Here is a 20,816-nt window from a genome sequence, read left to right on the forward strand (position 1 = left end):
GTGGCTTCTGAAATCTGCCTAATTTATGTCAGTCACTTCTTAATACATATTTAAGTATTACACGAGAAAGATGATAAATATGCAATCTGACACCTTTGGTATTTCCCTGCTGTTAATTTATAAAGGTCTGGCGTCCCCTAAACTGACTGGAATTATTTAAATAAAAGAAGAATTGTGAAATAGGATGGTGTAGAGTCTGGCTTCCATTTTCACTCAATATAGAACACAGCAGGTAGTACACTAAGACAATTATTTGAGTAGGCCTCCGAATCCCACAGTGACGGGGAACTTTCTGTATTAGCAAAAGGAGGATTTCTTTTGTTCACACACTGGCAAGAAGTTTGCACTACAGGTAGCTCTGCATTGTCTTAACACATTCATATACTACTACAACAAAACTCAATGTGCTCCGCTCCTTTTATTATCATCATAATTATCAACAATATTATTTCAAATAATGCAATGATACTGCTAAAAATAAAATACAGAGCATGCCTACTCAGATTAGAAATAAACATTAGTGTTCCTATTCTTTTTTTCTTTTAATTTTCTTTCCTGGCTTCAGTCCCTACTCTGGCATCATCTTCTACACTTCATTTATTACATCAAAAATGTCCAGATCATTCTTATGCTGAGAAAATGTTCGTTGTAACCAAGTGCAATATTATGCAAGGCTACATAACTATTTTACCCTTCACCCACCTATTAACACCAGGTGATATATGCAGGCTTCTCTGCTCGCACAGTGGTCTTACAGCAGGTATGTACCCACTTACAATAGATGTATGGCTAATCTCATTAAATATCCTTTACACATCACTTTTCTTACTTTTTTTTTTTTTTTTTTTTTTTTTTTTTTAATGTGGAAATATAGTGTATGAGCCAAAAAAACATCATTATCTTATTCTGAAATTTTGGATCCCAATTTAGAAACTAAAAGCATCTCTTATTTTGGGTAATGCATATACTTTCCTAGGTTACCATGTATCCTAAGCACAGAATTTACTGTACTGAGTTTAAAATTGTGTTCTCTATCTCAAACAGAAGAAAAATACAGAACTTAAAAGAAATGATTGTACATCAGGAAAGCCAAGCTCAATTTTGTTAGAAATCAAATACGTGGTAGAACAAATATTCGCTCACAGAATATTTGATAGTTTTCTCCCAGCTTAGAGATACAGATCCTTAATCTTCATGGGTTTTGTTCATTTAGAATTTGGCTGTAGAGCAAATGCCTTCTTTGTGCATTTTATTCAGATCGAAATGAGTTATCATGCACCAAGGTCTCATTTGTAGTAACATCCCCAGGCAAGGGGAGAAAAACAACGCACCAAAACAAACAGATGAAAACAGCACAACTCTCAAAATTTTATAACATACAAATGAGACACATACCGTTCACTTAAATGTAATTTACTCATACCAATAACTGTAAATAACTACCTCCTACCAATTCTTGTGCAAACATTTTGGATACTATACGATTTTTGCTCCTAATAGTAGGAAAATGTAGGCTGTTTAGTCTGGGGAAGAAGGCTGAGGGGAGACCTTATTGCTCTCTTCCAATATCTGAAAGGTGATTGCAGAGAGAGTGGAGTTGGTCTCTTCTCACTGGTGACAGGACAATAGGAAATGGCCTCAAGTTGTGGCAGGGCAAGTTTAAGTTGGATATCAGGCAAAAATTCTTTACGGGAAGGGTGGCTAAGCACTGGAATAGGCTCCACAGGAAGGTGGTTGAGTCACCATCCCTGGATATGTTTAAAAACCGTTTGGATGTGGTGCTCAGGGACATGATTTAGTGGAGGTTGTTAGTTAGGATAGTATAGTTAGGTCGTGGTTGGACTTGATGATCTTCAAGGTCTTTTCCAACCTGAGTAATTCCATGATTTTGTTTGAAAAATGAGAATGGCCACGATCGAGAAGGTGGATATTAACAAACATTTTATACACTGACAACGTAATATTTTATTGGTAATAACAGCGTTACTAATATGAATTAGTAATAATCATGAAGTTTTATGAGTATTTGTTTACTTTGGGATGTTTACATTTTAATGGTTACAATAAGATGTTTTAAGAAGATTGTATCAGACTATATAAGATTTTTGCTGAATAGAAAATATTTTCTTGGGAAAGCCAACAAAATTATTATTTACCTAAAGGACATGTTTAACATGCAATATATTCAAAATAAAACAAACAAGGTAAGCACTAATTCCAATAATTAATCAAATCTTTATAAATATTTATAGGCTACCTATACTTAAACTCAAATTTGTGAAGCATTGTCTAGGAAATAATATATTTTTATTTTTTAATTTTAAGGAAGCATGTGTAAAACATTTCACTTTTATAAAGAAAATAACAGCCTAACAGAAAAATCTGGCACCACAGGCCTTGCAGTTTCAGTCTCAGTATTTGCTACTGTTCTACCACGTGATCCATGGTCCCTTCACGTCATTTCAGACTGTGTCCTTCAGTAGGCTTGGACTTGACACTCATACTCTTACCATACCTCTCCAAGCGCTTCATACTAATATACAAATACTCCAATGACATGAGCAGTTTCTCATTACTGTCGGTAAAAGCATCACAATCTTCTTAAGACAAAATTCCATTATTTAACTTAAATTATTAGGTTTCCATGTGCACTCATTTCACAATTTTCATGTACTTATAAATATCAGCCCCCCCAAACAGCTTATGTAATATAGCCAATTATTCTATCATCCATCAAAGTAGTAGTGGCACATTATTTTAAATTCCTATTTTGTCTGTAACAATCCTGTGTCTTTACAGTTACTGTTCAATGTATAATGGAACAATGACCTCTCGTGCAGAGGGAAAAGCTATTTAATGAAGGGGAGCAATTCAAAAAAATATATATTCTTTAACCTTTATTCAGGAAAGTAAGTACAATTTTAGGGAACTGAGTTTTAAAGGTTATAAAAAGTTGGGATCTAGAAATAATAAGTATTTTTTTTTATTTTAATCCTGCAGCAGCTCTCACTCCCTCCAACAGTCTTTCATTTTTCCATCTGACCTAGCCACACTCCCTATTGATTTTTAATGTTATATTTCACCTCTTGACCTTGTCTACTGTATTAAGACTTCACTAATCATCAAACTGAACTTTGATGGTGTTCAGTTTCCAGTGTTCAGGGCTACACCACAAATAGACATGATAAAAATAATATTTTGGAATATAGGGTCGAAAAGATGTGCACTGAATTGCCTTGTTGGATTCAGACACTCTGCACTCTTGCTCCCTGCATTTCAGCCAAACTAGTGACATTTGAAGGATAAAGGCAACAATTAGCTTCTTACTTCTATTTCTACAGATTCATGCAGCTTCTTACAGGTGGCTGAGAAAGTTTCCGAAGTGCCAAATTCAAAATACCAAAATTTGTTCTTCATTCTGAAACAAAAAAAAAAAAAGAAAAAAAGAAAAAAAGAAAAAAGATCTTATTCACTATCAATACGTGACAAAACTGATCATCCTGTCTTCCATTATAAATAATGGCAAAGGCTTGGGAACATGTGACATCCCATTTGAAATAGATGAGCTCATAATTTTCAAAGCTTAAATGTTGGTGTCAAGTTGTATGATATCCCCTAAAGGGATAACAAGAATGTGTTGAACTGACAGGTTCAAATGTACCTTTGACTTTTCTTTTTCAGTGACTATCAGAATATTTTTTGTCACTTAACTAGTGACATGCTTCAGAAAAATGTATCGATTTTATTTCATGTCTTACACCTACTATATGATTTCTGATTGATGGCTAAAATCTCTATCCCACAGAGCACTAAATGTGCAAGCAGGGCACTCCCACTGTGGAGAAGAGCCAAGACAAAAATGCAGCTTGCCTTACCTTAGCTAAAGGTAAAGTAAATTGCTCATGATGACAGATGAGATATTTGAAGAAAATAAAAATTCAAGATCTAACAATCGTTAGACATTTTGCAGTAGGAGAGGTGTAGTACCAGATAATTAACTTATAAACACATTTTAAATAGGTGATGGAATCTACATTTCGGAGTTCATTAATAGATTCAACAGAAAAAAACAGCATAGGTGTATGTTGCTCCAAAAGTAATGCCTCCTATTTATTTCTACGGAAACTACAACAGCTAGAAAGAGTACAATAACTCTATTTGATAGAGTAAATTCTTAGTTACAAAACACTTTTTCAACACAGTCACCTACAATAGCTACACATTTTCACCAGCAATGAAAAAGAGCCTGCATGCCATGCTTATAAAAGTCTGTACCAGTAGAGATGACCCAATGTTTCACAGCTGCTATGATGGTGCTGCTGCTTAAACACACCACCTGTACTGCACTCACATCACTGTTCAGTCACCCCAAACATTCAGTAAGTATTGATGTATATCAACGGATGCAATTTTCTCCACAGGGAGGAATTGAATTCCACATCTTTGTTTCATCCGCATTTTCATGTCAAATGCCATTCTGTCAGACTGCCCCTCTGCTCCATCTATCACACAGGAACAAATGTAATGGATTACAAGCAGGAAGGTTCAACCTCTTCGCCATGCCACTGACATCCACCTTTGACAGTGTGGGCCAACATAATAAAATAGGAGGCATTACTTTCAGAGCAGCCCTCATAAATGCTAGTAAATTACTTAGTTTATCATGACAGCAGGCAGAGATTACAATTTTTTTCTCCTCGAATACAGAAAGACTGCATTTCTGTTTTACCAGATTTATTGCACGCAGATCAATCAGGACACCAGCAGTAACATTTCAAATAAGTGCTTGTGGTTTTGTTTAACTATCATAGGCAATTATTCTGCAACAAAATGAAAAGCTAAATAAAATATATATAAAGACTGGATTAGAATTATTTCAGAATTCATTATTCACATGTAGGAATCAGATATGAACACAGTGCACTCACCTTTATAAATTGTTCTCCAGTACAAACACAGTGCAGTATGTTTGGAACTTGAAAATAACTGAGTTTGCTTGAGGCAGAAGCAAAAGTGAAATGCAGGCACGGATGGTCGACAAATATGCCAGCAAAAGTACTAATTCTACCTTTTATATGTATTTTGGATTGTATAAATTTAAGACGCATTAATGGCTCTTAAAATTTCCCTAATGGCTTTTACAGTCACAACTACACAGAGTAGGAAGGGGCACTGCAGTAGTGGATAATCCAGAGACCCATTAGTATGAGACTTAATTCCTGGTTATTTCCAGAGACGTGCAAGGATGTGCAACCTGAGGTGGGAGACATACGAATAATTAGAAAGGGCAATAATAAGAGAGAAAGGGACACATTTCAATTGAAAAAAAATAAAAATATAAAATACCCAATATTTCAAAAGTTTTTGAACAGAAAAATCTGTGTATGTTTGGAAACAGCTTCTCAGGATGGATTCTGTCCATTCCGCTCTAGGGTAAATGAAATTCTCAAAATAGCTCCATTCAACAGAAGAGCCCAGGTCCAACTCAGCTTGCACACAAGAGACTGTGAATGAAATTGATCTTATGTAGGTTCCTTCTACACCTGCAGACTTTTTAGCACTGCTCTATTTACACGAATGTACATTAAAAAGATGTATAGTCCTTTCATACCTAAATAAGGGTGAACAAAGTACTGTTGGGTCCTTTGAAAAATCTGAATGCTGCTATTTTCCTGTTACTTTCTAATAGGAATAATGAATAATGAGACAATAGAAAAAAAACTGATTTAAGATTTTAGAAACATTCTATGTCATTTATTATGATACTATTTTACACCAGCTACTATGAGAGCATTTCCTCATGCCGTTTTTTTTTTTTTTTTTAAATCACAAATAAAGTATCTTTTATTATCTGTAAATTAGAGAGACATGCATTTGAAGGATGACCTATTGAATAGATAAGGAATTGGTTGGATGGCCATATCCACATGGTTGAGGTCAACAGTTCTGTGTCCAGTGATGAGTTGGTGTCCTCCAGGGGTCCATTTTGGGGCCAGTGCTCCTCAACATCTTTATCAATTACCTAGATAATTGATCAAGTGCATCCCCAGCAAGTTTACTGATTACACTAAGCTGAGTGATGTGGCTGATTGTAGCAGAAGGAAGTGATGCCATTCAAAGGGATCTGGGAAAAGTGAAACCATGTGAACCTAATGAGATTCAAAATACCAAGTGCAAGGTGATGCAATTCCAGATACGTGCGCAGACTGGGAGATGAACTCATTGAGAGCAACCCCGCTAGGAAGGACTTAAGAGTTCTGGTGAATGAAAAGCTTGACTTGAACCAGCAGTGTGCACTTGCAGCCTGGAAGGCCAGCAGCATCTTTGGCTGCAACAAATGAGAGAAGGCCAGAAGAATGAGGGAGGTAACAGTCATTCTCAACTCAACACTTGTAAGGCCCCATCTGGTGTACTGTGTCCAGGCCTGGGGCCTCCAGCACAAGAAGGACATGGAACAGAAAGTGCAGATCCAGATAAGGCCATTAACTTGAAGGCTGGAGCACCTCTCCCATGAAGAAAAGTTGAGGGAGCTGGGCTTGTGTCGGAAAAGAGAAGGCTCTGGAGAGACTTCCATGTGGCATTCCAGTATTTAAAAGGAGCTTCTAATCAGAATGGGTACTGACTTTTTACATGGTCTGACAGCAAAAAGGAATGGCTTTGAACTAAAATAGGAGATTTATATTAGATATTAGGAGACATTTTTCACTCAGACAGTAGTGAGGCACTGGCACAGGCTGCCCATATAAGCTGTGGACATCCTATCCTTGGAGATGTTCAAGCCCAGGTTGGATGAGATGCTGGGCAGCCTGATTTAGTGGGTGCCAAGCCTGTCCATATATCAGGGCTTGGAACTTTATGATCCCTTCCAACCCAAGGCAATATATGATTCAATGATCTTTTCTTTTTTGGAAAGCCTACTTTATACCAGCTTCTGACTTGCACAGAGATAAAACAGACAGACAATATCTTGGCACTGCTCAGAATCTGTGTTTCAAATTAATGTATTTTGTGTATAGAAAAATCAAAACTCAGCACTGACGGTGGCGTACTAGAAAGTGTATACCTATAAATCAAAGCCTTGTAGAATAAGATGACAGAAGATTAAGTGCATTCATCACGTGAGTTTTTGATGGCAGATGTATTTCTTGTCATTGTAATGCACCCTGTAAGAGTTTAAGTAGAAAACTGTAGCATTGTGAGCCTGTTGTCCTTTCCTTAGTTAACTAAATCTCTATCAAATTTTCCGGTACAAAGATTGATATAGATAGAAATTATTTTCTGAAGTATTTACCAACTCCCTTTACCAGTAATTTTATTCAAATGAACTACAATTTTATTGAACAGAAAATTGTAGTTAATCTTTTCTTACACATACAAACCACAGTGAAATGTAAAGAAATCAAGACAAATCATACTAAACTTTCCTTAAACAAGATTAGTTATTATTTTTATAGTAAGTACTTCAAGGGATGTTGTCATGTCTACTTTTCTGTCCTAGGGCAGCTGATTATTTTTAATTGTTCCAATTTTTACTAAAAGATGTAGTCTATTTCAGTTAAAAAAAAAAAAAATGCTATACAGTAGCACTTTACATCACTTTTTGTGTTAGGAATAGGAAAGGGAATAGATTATTTTACAGGAAAGTGTTTTTGTATATGCTTCAAAGTGCATAGCTAAACTCTTAAACATCTTCTTGTTTGAAAATACAATATAAATAAAACATCAATCACGATTAAAGGCTGACCCAATCCCATCTAATGCTGCTATTGGATTACAGTATGTCAAAATATATACTGTCTATGGATGCACAAACAAAACCAAACTTCCTTCAAGAGCCTAAATACTTTCTTTGCTGGCAGTGTTCCACACAGTAAAATACTAGTCAATTTTCTGTAAAGTGGAATGAGCTTTTTAAACAGGGATGAAACAAATCAGCAAAAGAGAATGGAAGGGCTAATACTGCCATTTCTTACAGCACTTCTGCACTGCAGATAAGTATCAGATTTAGAAACTTGGAGATGTGTCTTGGAAAAGTTCAAGCTAAGGTTTGGTAATCAAGGCAAAATGATCAAAATAAACTGTGATATGGGCTTGCTCCATTATCAGTTAATCAAAAACCCCCCTACTGCTAAAACTATTTTATATAACCTTTCTGATTAAGCAATTATGGGGCATATAATTGAAAAATTGTCCTGTATCTAAATATGGAAGTTCATAAATACTTTATTCTGCACCTGAAGAGCACATATACTTAATTACAATGAGTACACTATCAGAATGTGTGGAACAATAGTTCAGCAATAGAATGCTAAGGTGGTGAGGAGGTGAGACGATTAAAAAAAGAATATTTTTTAATACCAAAAGAACCACAGCCATATCCTAGATTTACCAGAGATTTAGAGATTAGGGCAATCACTCATTGTTACATTTTTTAGTTTATGACAGTGTCTACTTGCATTTCTTATTCATCTACCTACTATATATTTATTTCCACTTTTTAATTATGCAGCGTCAAACTTCAATTTCTACACTGGGAATTGCTTGATTGAAGTTTTTACAAATTTTTATAAAATTTCAATTGAAATGCCTGGACCGTTTTTTAAGAACAACTGAAGTAAAACATGTATATTCACTTATATTAATTGTGTTTGATAATATAGACTAAGAACTACTTTGATACTGCTACACTTTCAAAGCAGAGATTTTAAATTTAGCATAAAGATGGCCTTAGCATAATATTCCTCTGGCCATCTGTGTAAAATACATAAAGAATTTAACTATACTATGACCAATTCCTTGAAAAGCTACATTCCATAAAAAGTGAACTGTTAGAAATCAATCCCTGTCAAAAATCTGTGCAGAAATCCCTGTTCCTGAACACACAACACTTTGTTTCCTTCATAAACTATGTCTGCACAAAATATTTTTATTAAACTACTGCAATTACATTGCAGAAGGAATGTTTGTTTACCAGAAAACGTCAAGGGCTGACCTCAACCTATATCATAAACTTGCATAATCTCTTAACATAAAGTTTTCATCCTAAGAGTAGTGTTTATGAACAACAGTGTACAGAACATAATTAAAAAAAAACAAAACAAACAAACAAACAAACAAAAAAAAAAAAAAACGGGGAAAGAAACAACACAGGAGAAAGAATTCCAAAGAGAGAATGCTTATCATCCCATTCAACACATTTATAGAAGGTGCTCAGGGGCCACATGGCTCTCTGGATCTTTCATCTCCTTTGAACACTCTTTTATCCTCTGTTCCATGGAAGTGTGAAAAAAGATGTGTAAAACACCCTCTGCAGAGTCATAAACTGTCATAAACTTAAAAATGTCAGAGAGCTCTGCAAATACAGGGATGTACGATAGACACACATTTTCACAGTGGAGAAACCATGAAGAGTCCAAGGGGAGAAAGTGTTTGACAGGTATATGTAGAAAAAAAATGGAGATCATCATCAGGGAAAATGAGCAATCAAAGGAGAAGAATGAGAATAAGATAGGAACTTAATTTGAAATGGCACAGAAATTCTGCAATGATGAAAGAAAAATGGTGATACAATAGAAAAGGGAAGAAAATAAACCTAAAGAAGGCCCAAGTAAAACCACACATATCCGAAGTCTGAAAATAATGAAGTCTGAAAATGAAACTAGGAGCGCAAGAAACATCATACTGGGCAAAAAAAAAAAAAAAAAAAAAGCTGAATATCTGTTCCAATATTCTGACACTGATACTAGGTAGTACCAGAGACATCAGAGTATGGATATCCACACAGCATACAGTGGGGGATAATCTAGCTCTAAGGAAGGTTTATTATTATTTATTTTAATTCAGATAGTGTTCATTTTTGCCATGAAACATGAAATAATATGAGAGGGACAAAAAGTCAAATTTATGGCAGCAAACCACTTTTGGTTGCTTTTGTTAAGTTGTGGCTAACAGCTTATTAAAGTTTGAATCTTCACAAAGCATTTTAGATAACAATATACAAGCTCTAGTGCTGGTTCCCAATGTGACAAAAAATAAAAATTCTGCACCAAGAAACAAATGAAATACAAACAGTTACAGAAACCTGTCCCTGCAATTGGGAATAAAAGTACCTTTAACCTCAACAATCCGATTTTCCTCAGGTCCTAGAAAAGCTTATTAAGTTGTCTGAAATTGCTGCTTTTATTTTGTTGAGTCTTAGCCTGTGAAACATACGATGAAGACTAATAGAAATAAAATGTACAGCAAACTGTAAGTCATGGCGATTGTGTTTTATGTTCCTGCTAATAAAATGTGCAGATACATTGGATTTTATCTAATTAAATAAATACCAAATAACTGATATATAAAAATTATGTTGCTAAAACATTTCAATGCTTTGCACAATTCAAGATAAAGAATATTTCTTATCAACTCCCATCTTTCTCACATAAGTTCCTGATAGACAACATATTTTCCATCTTTTCTCACTGTTCATAAATCTATTATCTAGGTAATTTTATACTTAGGTAAAAATGATTTCACTGCAGCACATAATATATATTAATAAGAATGTATGACTTTTTCTAATGTTCTTCTTTTCTTTCCACTTCTGTCTTAACAATCACATAATTCCTGTTCTGCTTTATAATGAATTATACGCAAAGGTAAGGAAATAGCCAGTGGAGATACATATCCATAAGAGATTTATGTGTGACTGGCATGATTTTAATAGAGACATCTTTGTCAATTTTTTCCTTTTCCCATTACCAGCTGTACTTATGGCAAATCTAAGTGTTAATCTCTTATGGCACACAGCATAAGCAAAGATGTGCAGAAGAATACACAGTTACAAAATTTTCACATTATCTACAATGACACTACAAGTCGTTGGAAATTTACCACATAAAATCTTATATCAATAAGCAGCATTTTGAGACTGTCTCTGTTTGACACTTATTATTTCTACAGATACCACTCTAAAGCTGCATTTGATTCCTTTTTCTCTCATGCTTTACAGTACAGTTTTGCACAGTAGCATGCACTTTTGAACACAGCAGTTCTTCAGTCTCTGCTGCATACCTACCTGCCCCAATTTTCTGTACCCAGCTTTCTCCCAACAGCCTACAGCTGCTACCGCCATCCTTCCCCCTTGCTCACTCAGTTCTGCTTCTGCCTTCAGCTGTGCTTTCCTATCTGCCCAAGAACCCACTCTGGGACATATTTGGAACAATTTCAGTAATAAAAACAAATCATGAAGGGTTGCAAAAGGATCTCACAGTACTGAGTGACTGGGCTACAAAAATGCAGATGAAATTTCATGTGGATAAATCTAAATTGATGCACAGAGGAAAAAGAAAGATAATTCTAATTTTGCAAATAATGATGAGCTCTCATGGATAAGGTCTTGAGTTTACAATACATAGTTGAACAAAGTGCCAGAGCAGTGTTTAATAGCATTTCAACGAATGTTGTTGTGAATGCTGAACATTATTATTATTTTTTTAAAATTTCCCAGCCAAGAAAGGAGATAAATGTGGGAGATATAATAGAGCTCTCTAAAATCATGTTTGCTACAAAAAGAATGAATAGGGAATGACTACTCACCACCTTTCCTATGGAAAAGTTATACCAGTGAAAAGGAGATAGGAATCTATAGGTACAAGAGGATTCTTTACACAATATGCAGTTAAGATGCTAAACTATTTGTAACAGGATGTTAACATCTGTATGATAAGAAACTCATTGAAGAATTGTCCACTGAAGTCCACTATGAATATGCAAATATTATTATGTTTCCCTCTTCTCTTATAATCATCAATAGAAAGCACTGCAGAAAGAGCACCTGGCTAGGTAGACCTCTTGGTTGATGGATGGGTATTTCTACATTCCTAAATTTCCTCTTAGAATTACACATTTCCTCTTTTCTGTAACTATTTTTGTTGTATTATCTATTTCTCCTCAATGAGTGTCTCACCACTTATTACCATGTCTTATCTCAAGCTCCAATTTTCCATTTTGGTTTAAATCTTTGTACAAGAGTCCAGATATAAGTACTAGTCAGTCCACACAGTATAGACAGGGACTGATGTTCCTGAACATCATTTATTATTTACATATTTGCAGACAGAAGGTATGACAAATTCAGTAGAGGTTCATGCGCTGTTTCTTGATTTTGTAAGATTACTGATGAGAATGTTATTTGTCAAGGTTTTCAAGAGAAAGCCAGATTGGAAGGACTTGCTCTGTTTCCTGGATTACCAGAGAAACACGGTAATCAGAAAACATTCTAACTCTCAGACTTATCTATAACCTACCTTCTCCAGTTGTTAGCCATGAAAACTATTTTCATGGCTCGTATTATCTGTACTGTCTTTTTCACATACCTTCCACACACTACAGATTCCAGAGAAGAGTAAATCCTGCTAACATAGAGAGGAATTTTATCCTCATCTATGAATAAAAAGTGCTATAACCATAATAAAAACAGCATCTTCAATCATTTGAGGAGCCTCAACGTTCTGTGTTAAGTACTAGAATACTGCAGGAACTCAGTGACTTGAGTTGTACCTCAGACAGCATCTACTTTGTATTAATGTGCCAAAGGATCTTCATGTGAAAATGAGAGTATGTTCCTCCTGAAGTCATAGAAATGAGACAAATTGCAGGATGTTAACCTACAGCACCTGATAAAAAAAACAGCTATTATAAAACTGTGTGATACCTGGATAACAGTTTACATGATATTCTTGTCTTGTACAGTTTCTTGTCTATGATAGAAGTAGCCAATTTAAATAACACCTGCTTTTTAATACATGCTGTTTTACAAACAGTAATTAGTAGGACCAATAAAACCCAACAGTTTAGTTTCTGAAAAAGTTTACCTAAAAAGTATCTTCATTTAATTTGTCATTTAGTTCTACTAAATCAACATTCCTGTAACAGTTCTTAAATCCTTTCCATCTATTTCCCATCATAAAGATTTCTGCTTTTAACATTTTACTTATTTTTATCCTCATTTTTCCCTTCAGTTTCTTTCCCTAATTCCCCAATCTAGGGAGCAGATGCTGAGGCACCAATGACTCATTAATCTGAAGAGGATTTTTAACATGAACAAAAATAAAGCCTATAAACAGTTTCACATTTACCAGTCTTGGTTGTACTAGAGAAACCAACAAAACTCTGTTAAGAAAAGAAGAAAAAAAACAACTCTCTGTATATGTTATAACAGACCTACTGTCTCAGAGCAATGTCATAGACCTTCACATTTCATTTTTAAATAATGTCGAAGAATAAAACAATTTTCCTTTCTCTTACCCACTAACATGGGTATGTAAGAGCAGATGACACTGAGTAGCACTTAAATTAACGAGACCATTGTTAAGGCAGTTCAGAGGTTAAGAGACAGGTTTGTAAGGAGTAATTCCTCACTAGCTGTTTCACATGCACAGTTGTAATTGTTTTAGAAACAAACATATCAACCAGTTTTACTTCCTTGTAAAGTAGGCACGTATATGTAATTATTTTATCTTTCCTCTACCCAATATTTATATTCTAGCTTCCACTGAAATAACGAAGTATCTCAATGCTGCTATTTAATTCTTGCCTAAAAAACCCCTCCACATTCCCCTAAAACACCATGCTTTATGCCATTCCCAAGTAGGATGCAAAAAGGAGGTTAAGAAGTAAAGGAAAAAAGGTAAGCAATCATATGTTTCAAAGGAACAGTGAGCAACTCTTACATGAAGACATGACAGAAACATCAGACAGTCTGTGTAGGAGAAAATCTTTTTTTGGCAAAATCTGTTTTCCTCAGAGTTCCTTCAGAAATATTTAGGTCTGATGAAATTGGAGCTGGACTAAACATCTCTGCCTCTCTGACTGGGATACACAGGACTTCAAAGCATCTTTTACTAAATGAACAGATTTATGAGTTTAGGAAGCCTCATCCTTTTCAAGTTTCACTGCCTTCTGATTCCACCTCTAAGAGAGGACCACTTCTGAGAATTAGTTGGCTTACCTGTGATTTGGTTTAACATCAGACTTAGGTGTGTCAACATCTTTGTATGCCTTTGAACTTGCCAGCTGTATTCCCCTTGGAAACAAAAGACATCAACCAAATGACTCTAAAAGTGTGATTCATTGGAACTAAGTAGGCAGAATTGCTCTCCAGCTTCACAGAGAGACACTAACTGGTTCTCAATTCACTGAAATCAGAAGATTGACATCTAGATCATGTGTACACAAACTCCCTTAGAAACTCATGTTTAGGTGTCTAATTTCAAATTGAAAACCTGTCTTGTCTCAATGGACATTCACATAAATAGAAACAAAAAATAACAAAAAAGGCAATTAAAAAACCCCCACAATATAAATGAAGTCTCAACATTCCTCATTTTCACTGCCAAAGAAGAATTTAAAAACCATTACCCTTTAAGCACTTAGGTGGGACAAGACATTTAATCTTCTGTATTCATAAGACTTTTAGTGACTTACCACACAGAATTGCTCAGGAAGTGAACTTGAAATTCAACTCAATCCACCTGCATTCCCTACAGCGCCTTAAATACAAAACCCAACATCAGCTGTTCCTACTTTCTACTCTCCTCTTCTGAGAAAGCTCAGATGAAATTCCATGTAATCCATCCTTCTATCCAGAAAGCTGTGCTTCCTTATTTCCTACAGGATGGTATAGCAGAACTGCTAGCTCTTAGGAGCAGACCATGCAGAAGAACAGGTAGATGAAACATGTGAAGCACATGGGCCAAGCCTTATTCTCTTTGTGAAACAGAAGTTCATAGATATTAAGTAACAGTACGTCCTTTTTTATTGTCTAGGCTAGGATGGCTTTTTTTTTTTTTTTTTTTTTTTTTTGGCAGTTTTTGCTTTTAATAGGCTTCATTGTTTAGAAACCTGGAAATAGCATTAATGGTCTATACGAGAGTATATATTTTTAGGTAACATTTTTTTTTCCCCTGAAAACTGTACACAGTCATCAGCTGCGGTTAAAAACGCTGCTCCATAATAGCTTCTGCAGAGACTTCAGAATGCATTTTAGTGTGACAGAAGGTCTTTACTTAGTAGAAGTCAGAACTCAATATTGAAGATGCACGTGGTGGCTATATAAATAATAAATTCTACAACTATAACTACTTATCAGCTCGCCCTTCAAAATACAAAACTTTCTACACTGAGTAACACCTAAATGGGTGAGATAGAGTAAAGCCAGGCACACTGCCCTCTTTTTGTTCCACAGCACAGAGCTGTGTGACCAAAAGTCATTCCATCCGAAGTCTTGTTGGATGAGCAGCAAATAAGTCTTCAAACATCCGTGTTTTATGTAGCCGCATGTCATCTGTTTCACTTTTTAGAATGTTGCATTTTGAACACTTATTTTTTAATCTTTGTGCTACACTACAATGTAAAATACGGGCAGTCAAGAATAAATCAATATCTTTTCAAAAGCACGTTTAAAATAAACCCATAAAATGGTTCTCCAAGTGCCTTCTATGCCAGTTATTATATACATTCTGATTTGAGGATGTCTATTGATCTCCTTTTTCACAAGGATATACACAAAAGTCACTCCAAGAAATCTGCCTTTGTAAATTTTGGATAATCGTATGGTTAAATTTAGCAACAATCTAGTAGGATTCTTTTCTACAGCCAGAGAACTGGTGAGGAACGAACCTTTATGGGTGATAATTCCAAGCTATCAAGTAAGACCTGTGCTTCTACCTAAGTTATATTTGTCTTGTTAGAGTCTTCAGCTTTCCTTCTTATACTACAGCTACATATTGCATTTCTAATCATTACTTCACCCCTGCTTTTTAAAATCTATCACAGTGCCATGCTACCAGCTGTTGTTTTCTTTCCTAATGCACTTTACTTGCAAGGAAAAAAAAAAAAAACAAAAAAAAAACCCACAAACCAGATTTAGATTTCTTTGAACTTCATCCTTACTCACTGCTTTTCAGCTCCTGAGATAAATGGAAGAGATCATTCTTTGCTTTAAAGTCATAATAATTTAGGACGTAAACTTGATAAGGAAGTCAAACATGGTGAATAAGGATACTGTCAGTTAGAATCATTGATCTGATTTCTGCAAATTTGTGGAATTGCAAAGACTGGCTGACTTGAAAATTGCACTGGTTTAAAAGGCTTCCTAAATCTAAACAAATAAGTACAGATTTTAGGGTGTATGCTTTCGAGGTAAGAAACAGAAATCAAAGGAGCTACTCACAGGCAGATAAAATGAAGTTCTTCAGTGTTAGCAGAATTGGGGCTAAATTGCAGTATAAAGGTGGGTAATTTTAGTTTAGTTAGCCATTTTCTGGTTTATATAAACTAAGACAAAATAAGCCATTCAAATTACATTTAAAGTGTATTACTCTGCCTTCTATTTCTGTTCAGTCATTCCATAGCCTCAATTTAAAAAGTAACAAGACAAAACAAACAGAACTCTAAATTAAACTGGTACATCTAGACAGAGAAAGCATCAGATGCACATCTTTTGTTAAAAAACATGCACAGTTTTTTGTGAATTTTGAGCATATTGATAAGGAAATGGAAATTGTCAGTGTAAAAAATGCTGCATCATTATAGTTCCTGAGAACTGCAGGTAATATTTCCACCAACACAAATAGCTGTATTTAAATTACAGAATATAGCTTGCAGGTTTGGCTTTCTTTTAAAAAAAAATTCAATTAAATTATTAAATTTAAATTTAATATTATTATTAAATTATATAAGACTGACATCTAAAATAGATGTGCAAAAGGTGTTCTGCAATAAACTTTTTATATCTGAAAAAAGTAATAAAGCCCATAAAATATGGCTCTACAATGTTAGTTCTGAGAAAGTGCAAGTGAACTTCTCCAAATCTTAACAAACAAAATATTTAAGAGGAAACACGTATGAAACATCTTATAAAATTTTCTTCTTGGCCCTTCACAGCAGTATGCACTAAGCTTAGCATGCTGACTACATAAGACATGTTTATAAAAAGAAAGTGGATCAAACACTTGAGCAGAGTCTATTAACTGGGAGCACAGACCAATTCATCATTTTTTGTTGTAATACTGAGAGAAGAATTAGGATGATGTATATGTCGAGATTTTCATCAGCTTTTTTGCAGATCCTTTGCATCAGTCCACAAATACAGCGACACTAAAAAATATTGTTGTTTTATTGTATAATACAATCCTTACAACTCTTAAACACAGTAATGCATTTTAGTCTTTTTTTAGGATTTTGCCCAGAGAAAAGGATTTATTTTTCCTGTCAGTGGGTGCTGGAATGGGCTGCCCAGGGAGGTGACTGTTCTGCCATCCCTGGAGCTGTTCAGGAAACATTTAGGTGTCTCACTCAGGAGAATGGTTTGTTGGGAAATATTGGTGATGTATGTATGGTTGGACTAGATAATTTTGGAAGTCATTTCCAACTTGGGCGATTCTATGATTCTATGATCAATACAGACAGGGGATGACCTGCTGGAAAGTATCTCTGCAGAGAATGACTTAGGGGTCCTGGCAGTCAACAGGTTGGTCATGAGCCAGCAATGTGCCCTCACAGTCAAAAAAGCCTTGGTTCCCTTGGGTGCACTAAAAAAAGCAGGGCCAGCAGCTGGACACAGGTGATCCTCTCCTTTACTGTGCCCTGGTGAGGCAACAGCTGGAATCCTGTGCCCAATTCTGGGCTCCTTAGTTCAAAAAAGGCAGATAACTTCTAGAGGGAGTTTAACGGATGGCCACAAAGATGATTAGAGGGCAGGAGCATGTCCTGTACAAGCAAAAGTTGGGATACCTGGGATTGTTCAGTCTGAAGAAGAAAAGATTGAGAAGAGATCTCATCTATGTTTATAAATATCTAAAATGCAGAAGTCAGTGGATGGGGCCAGGCCCATTTCAGTGATGTGCAGTGCTAGAACAAAAGCAAAAAATGGAACACAGGAATTTCCATACAAACATGCAAAGAAGAACATCTCCGAGGGTGGCAGAGCAGAGAGGTTGTGAAGTCTCCTCTGCTGGAGATATGCAAGACTTGTTTGGATGCTTTCCTGCTCAACCTACTGTAGAGAACCCAGGGGTGTTGGATTTGATGACCTCCAGAGGTCCCTTCCACCCCTACGATTCTATGTAGTATGTAACACATAGCCAAGGTTGAATCAAATGTATCAGACTACAATTCATTACTTGGATGGTATGAGGACATAGCATAAGACATAAGATTTGAAATATAACTTTCAGATTGAAAAGATCCATATTTACACATTTTTGTGCAAGTCCCAGAACTGTCTGTAATTACAGTTTTCAGGTAACAAGTATATATTTCTGGATTAAGCACATTAACTAAATCTAAGTCCCTTCAGGGAAGGGGGTGGAAAAAGTCAAACCTGTTCAGTGAAAACAGCACTGCTTTTATGAGACTGTTAAGAGCTGTTAAGGTAAGGCAGAACTGCACTATGCTTTCTGAAAAAAATTCTGATCTTTGCAAGTGAACTAATGCCTACAGAATTTTCCTAAGTACTAATTACAGACTGTGTGTTTTTAACAAATGTAAAATTGTGGCTTTTATCTCTGTAGGAATATTATTATCATACCAGCTCTACTTTTTAAGTTCTACAAGAACGTACTAGGGATTTTTTTTTCCTTTCATTTTGGTAACTTACCTTTTTATTCACAGAGCTAGCATACCTGACACCCTCACTCTCTTGTATAAATCTAAGCCCTTTGCCAGATAGGTTATCCAGATAGTTTATTTTTTTATTATTATTTTTTTAAATACCAGGAAATAATGAATATATTATGTTGTGTTCAGTAGTGTCTGCATCTCTCAGTGTGCTCAGCAGCATTTCTCAAAGTTTGTTCCATTTCGAAAATGCTTCATTCTAAAACCTGTTTCATCTCCCAGTTGCCTCTTACAACTAGAGAGTTCCTGAGAGTACGAAGTATCACGGGGAACTGTCACGTGACAAATTACCACTGTCATCCATCAAATATTAAAGCTGCTCACCACTGACCTTGAGCACCACTTATGCTCCTACCACCACAGCCCTTTTCTAAGTCAGCAGGGTACAGCTGGCACAAATTCAGCCGAGCAATCAGTTTCGTTCCAGTTCACAAAAGTTGAGACTTCTAAAACTACTATGCATCATGCTGTAGAGTCCTGACCACCCTCGAGAAAGGTGTCCAACACCTGACTGTTGCTACTGAGGAGTATTACCTGCACACATTGATTTGCAGCAAAGTATTTCTCAGTAAGTATTTCCACTTAACATTTACTCTCAGGGAACCTGTGTAGCGAGAGATATTTACGAGTTGCTTTCAGCTTAAAAATAAATCACCTCTAATTCCTCTAAGCGAAATCAATCAAAAGTCTGTAAAAAATGGACTCATTGTTTGGTCGATTCTGGTAGAAAAGTAAACAGCACTTCAGCTTTTCTCCACCATTAAGGTCTAAATGGCCTAGAAAGTAAATCAATATCTCCAGTCAGCCTTCTGGCTATTGTTTAGCCAGTAGATATACTGCCAGTAGATGGCTTACTGCACTCCTCTGGGACTAACCTGTAATCCTCAGAGAGTAATAATAAGTTCGTTATCTAGTTCAGCTCTCTGTTGTACATTTAAATGGACCACATCCATCAGCAGCACTTGTTAAAGTTAAGGGACAATGACATCCCATTCAACCTTTTTCACAGTGAAATACTAACAGTGCCCGATGGAGAAAATTATTGTTAAAAATCTTATTTGCTGTCAAGTTATTAAAAATAGAGTACTGCAAATGAGGAAAACGATAAATAAGGATTTTTCTTATACAGGAAACATTCTTTTCATTAATGAGTTAAGTTATGGTGAAGTTTCTTTCTGTCACAGATCATGCAGTCTTTCATTATTCATATTAATCAGTTTCAAATATTTCTGCTTAAATACTGCTGTGAAGCAGGCAGCTGTCAGAACCAATGAGCACTTCTATGTCTTTGCTGAGCTACCAGATGTTTGCTGGACCCAAACGGTTTTCCCTCCCTCTACCTAGGAGTGCACAAGAAAGACCTATTATTTTACACAGCAGAGCTGTAAAAGCATTTTCTCTCAGGTCACAGAAGTTGTGCCATGCTCTCTGCCAGGGAGAGTTTCTCTCTGATCTGAGCACTCAGTTTTATTGTTTACACACATTTTCTCTGGTAAAAGTGCAGACTATCACAACATGGCAAACAAAATATTACTTTTTCTGTAGTTAGTCTGAGAATTTAAAAAAAATTTCCTGCTTACTAATTGCAGTGAATGGATCCATACTGTAAATTGTGCACATGAAGACTGCTGCAGCTTCACAGTCGTTCCTCAGAGGGTTATACAAATACATAGTAATCATGGACTCATCTGCCACACTGCAGCAGGTTCTTTTCTCTGATTCAAGAATTTTTAGGAAGAATAGAAAAGGAAAAGAGGTGAGGGGTAGGTCTATGTCCCAAGCAAAGGATTTCTGCAGTTTATATAGTTAGTAACAATCTATCTATCTGTCTATCTATCTATCTATCTATCTATCTATCTATCTATCTATCTATCTATCTATTTATTTAAGTTAGAATTGTCTATCTGGACTGCAGCTACATTTAGGTAAATGACAAACAGTCTTCATATCACAAGGAGAGTTGATAGTCCTAAATAAAGGTTAAGGAATTGATCTTTCTAATGGATCATCTAAATTCAGAGGTTAAACTCAAACAGCAGTGTTCTAAAAAAGGACAAAGGGAACTTCATTACAGTGGTAATTCCTGAAATACAGCTTTAGTTCCTGATGAGCTGTTGGTACTGTGATAACCACTAGGTGACAGCTAGAGA

General features: G+C 35.7%; 1 protein-coding gene across 3 annotated transcripts in view; it reads right to left on the bottom strand.

Annotated features, from left to right (window-relative positions):
• The window catches only part of DGKB (diacylglycerol kinase beta), a 339,795-nt gene that overhangs the window by 83,662 nt on the left and 235,317 nt on the right, over positions 1 to 20,816 (bottom strand). For all 3 annotated transcript variants that reach the window (XM_085226116.1, XM_085226115.1, XM_010712729.4), the window contains exon 21: positions 3,328 to 3,418. In XM_085226116.1, coding sequence (XP_085082242.1) covers positions 3,328 to 3,418 — 91 coding nt within the window. The remainder of the gene's footprint in view (positions 1 to 3,327; positions 3,419 to 20,816) is intronic.

This window comes from Meleagris gallopavo, chromosome 6 (genome assembly GCF_905368555.1).
Source record: "Meleagris gallopavo chromosome 6, MGAL_WU_HG_1.1, whole genome shotgun sequence".
NCBI lineage: Eukaryota > Metazoa > Chordata > Aves > Galliformes > Phasianidae > Meleagris > Meleagris gallopavo.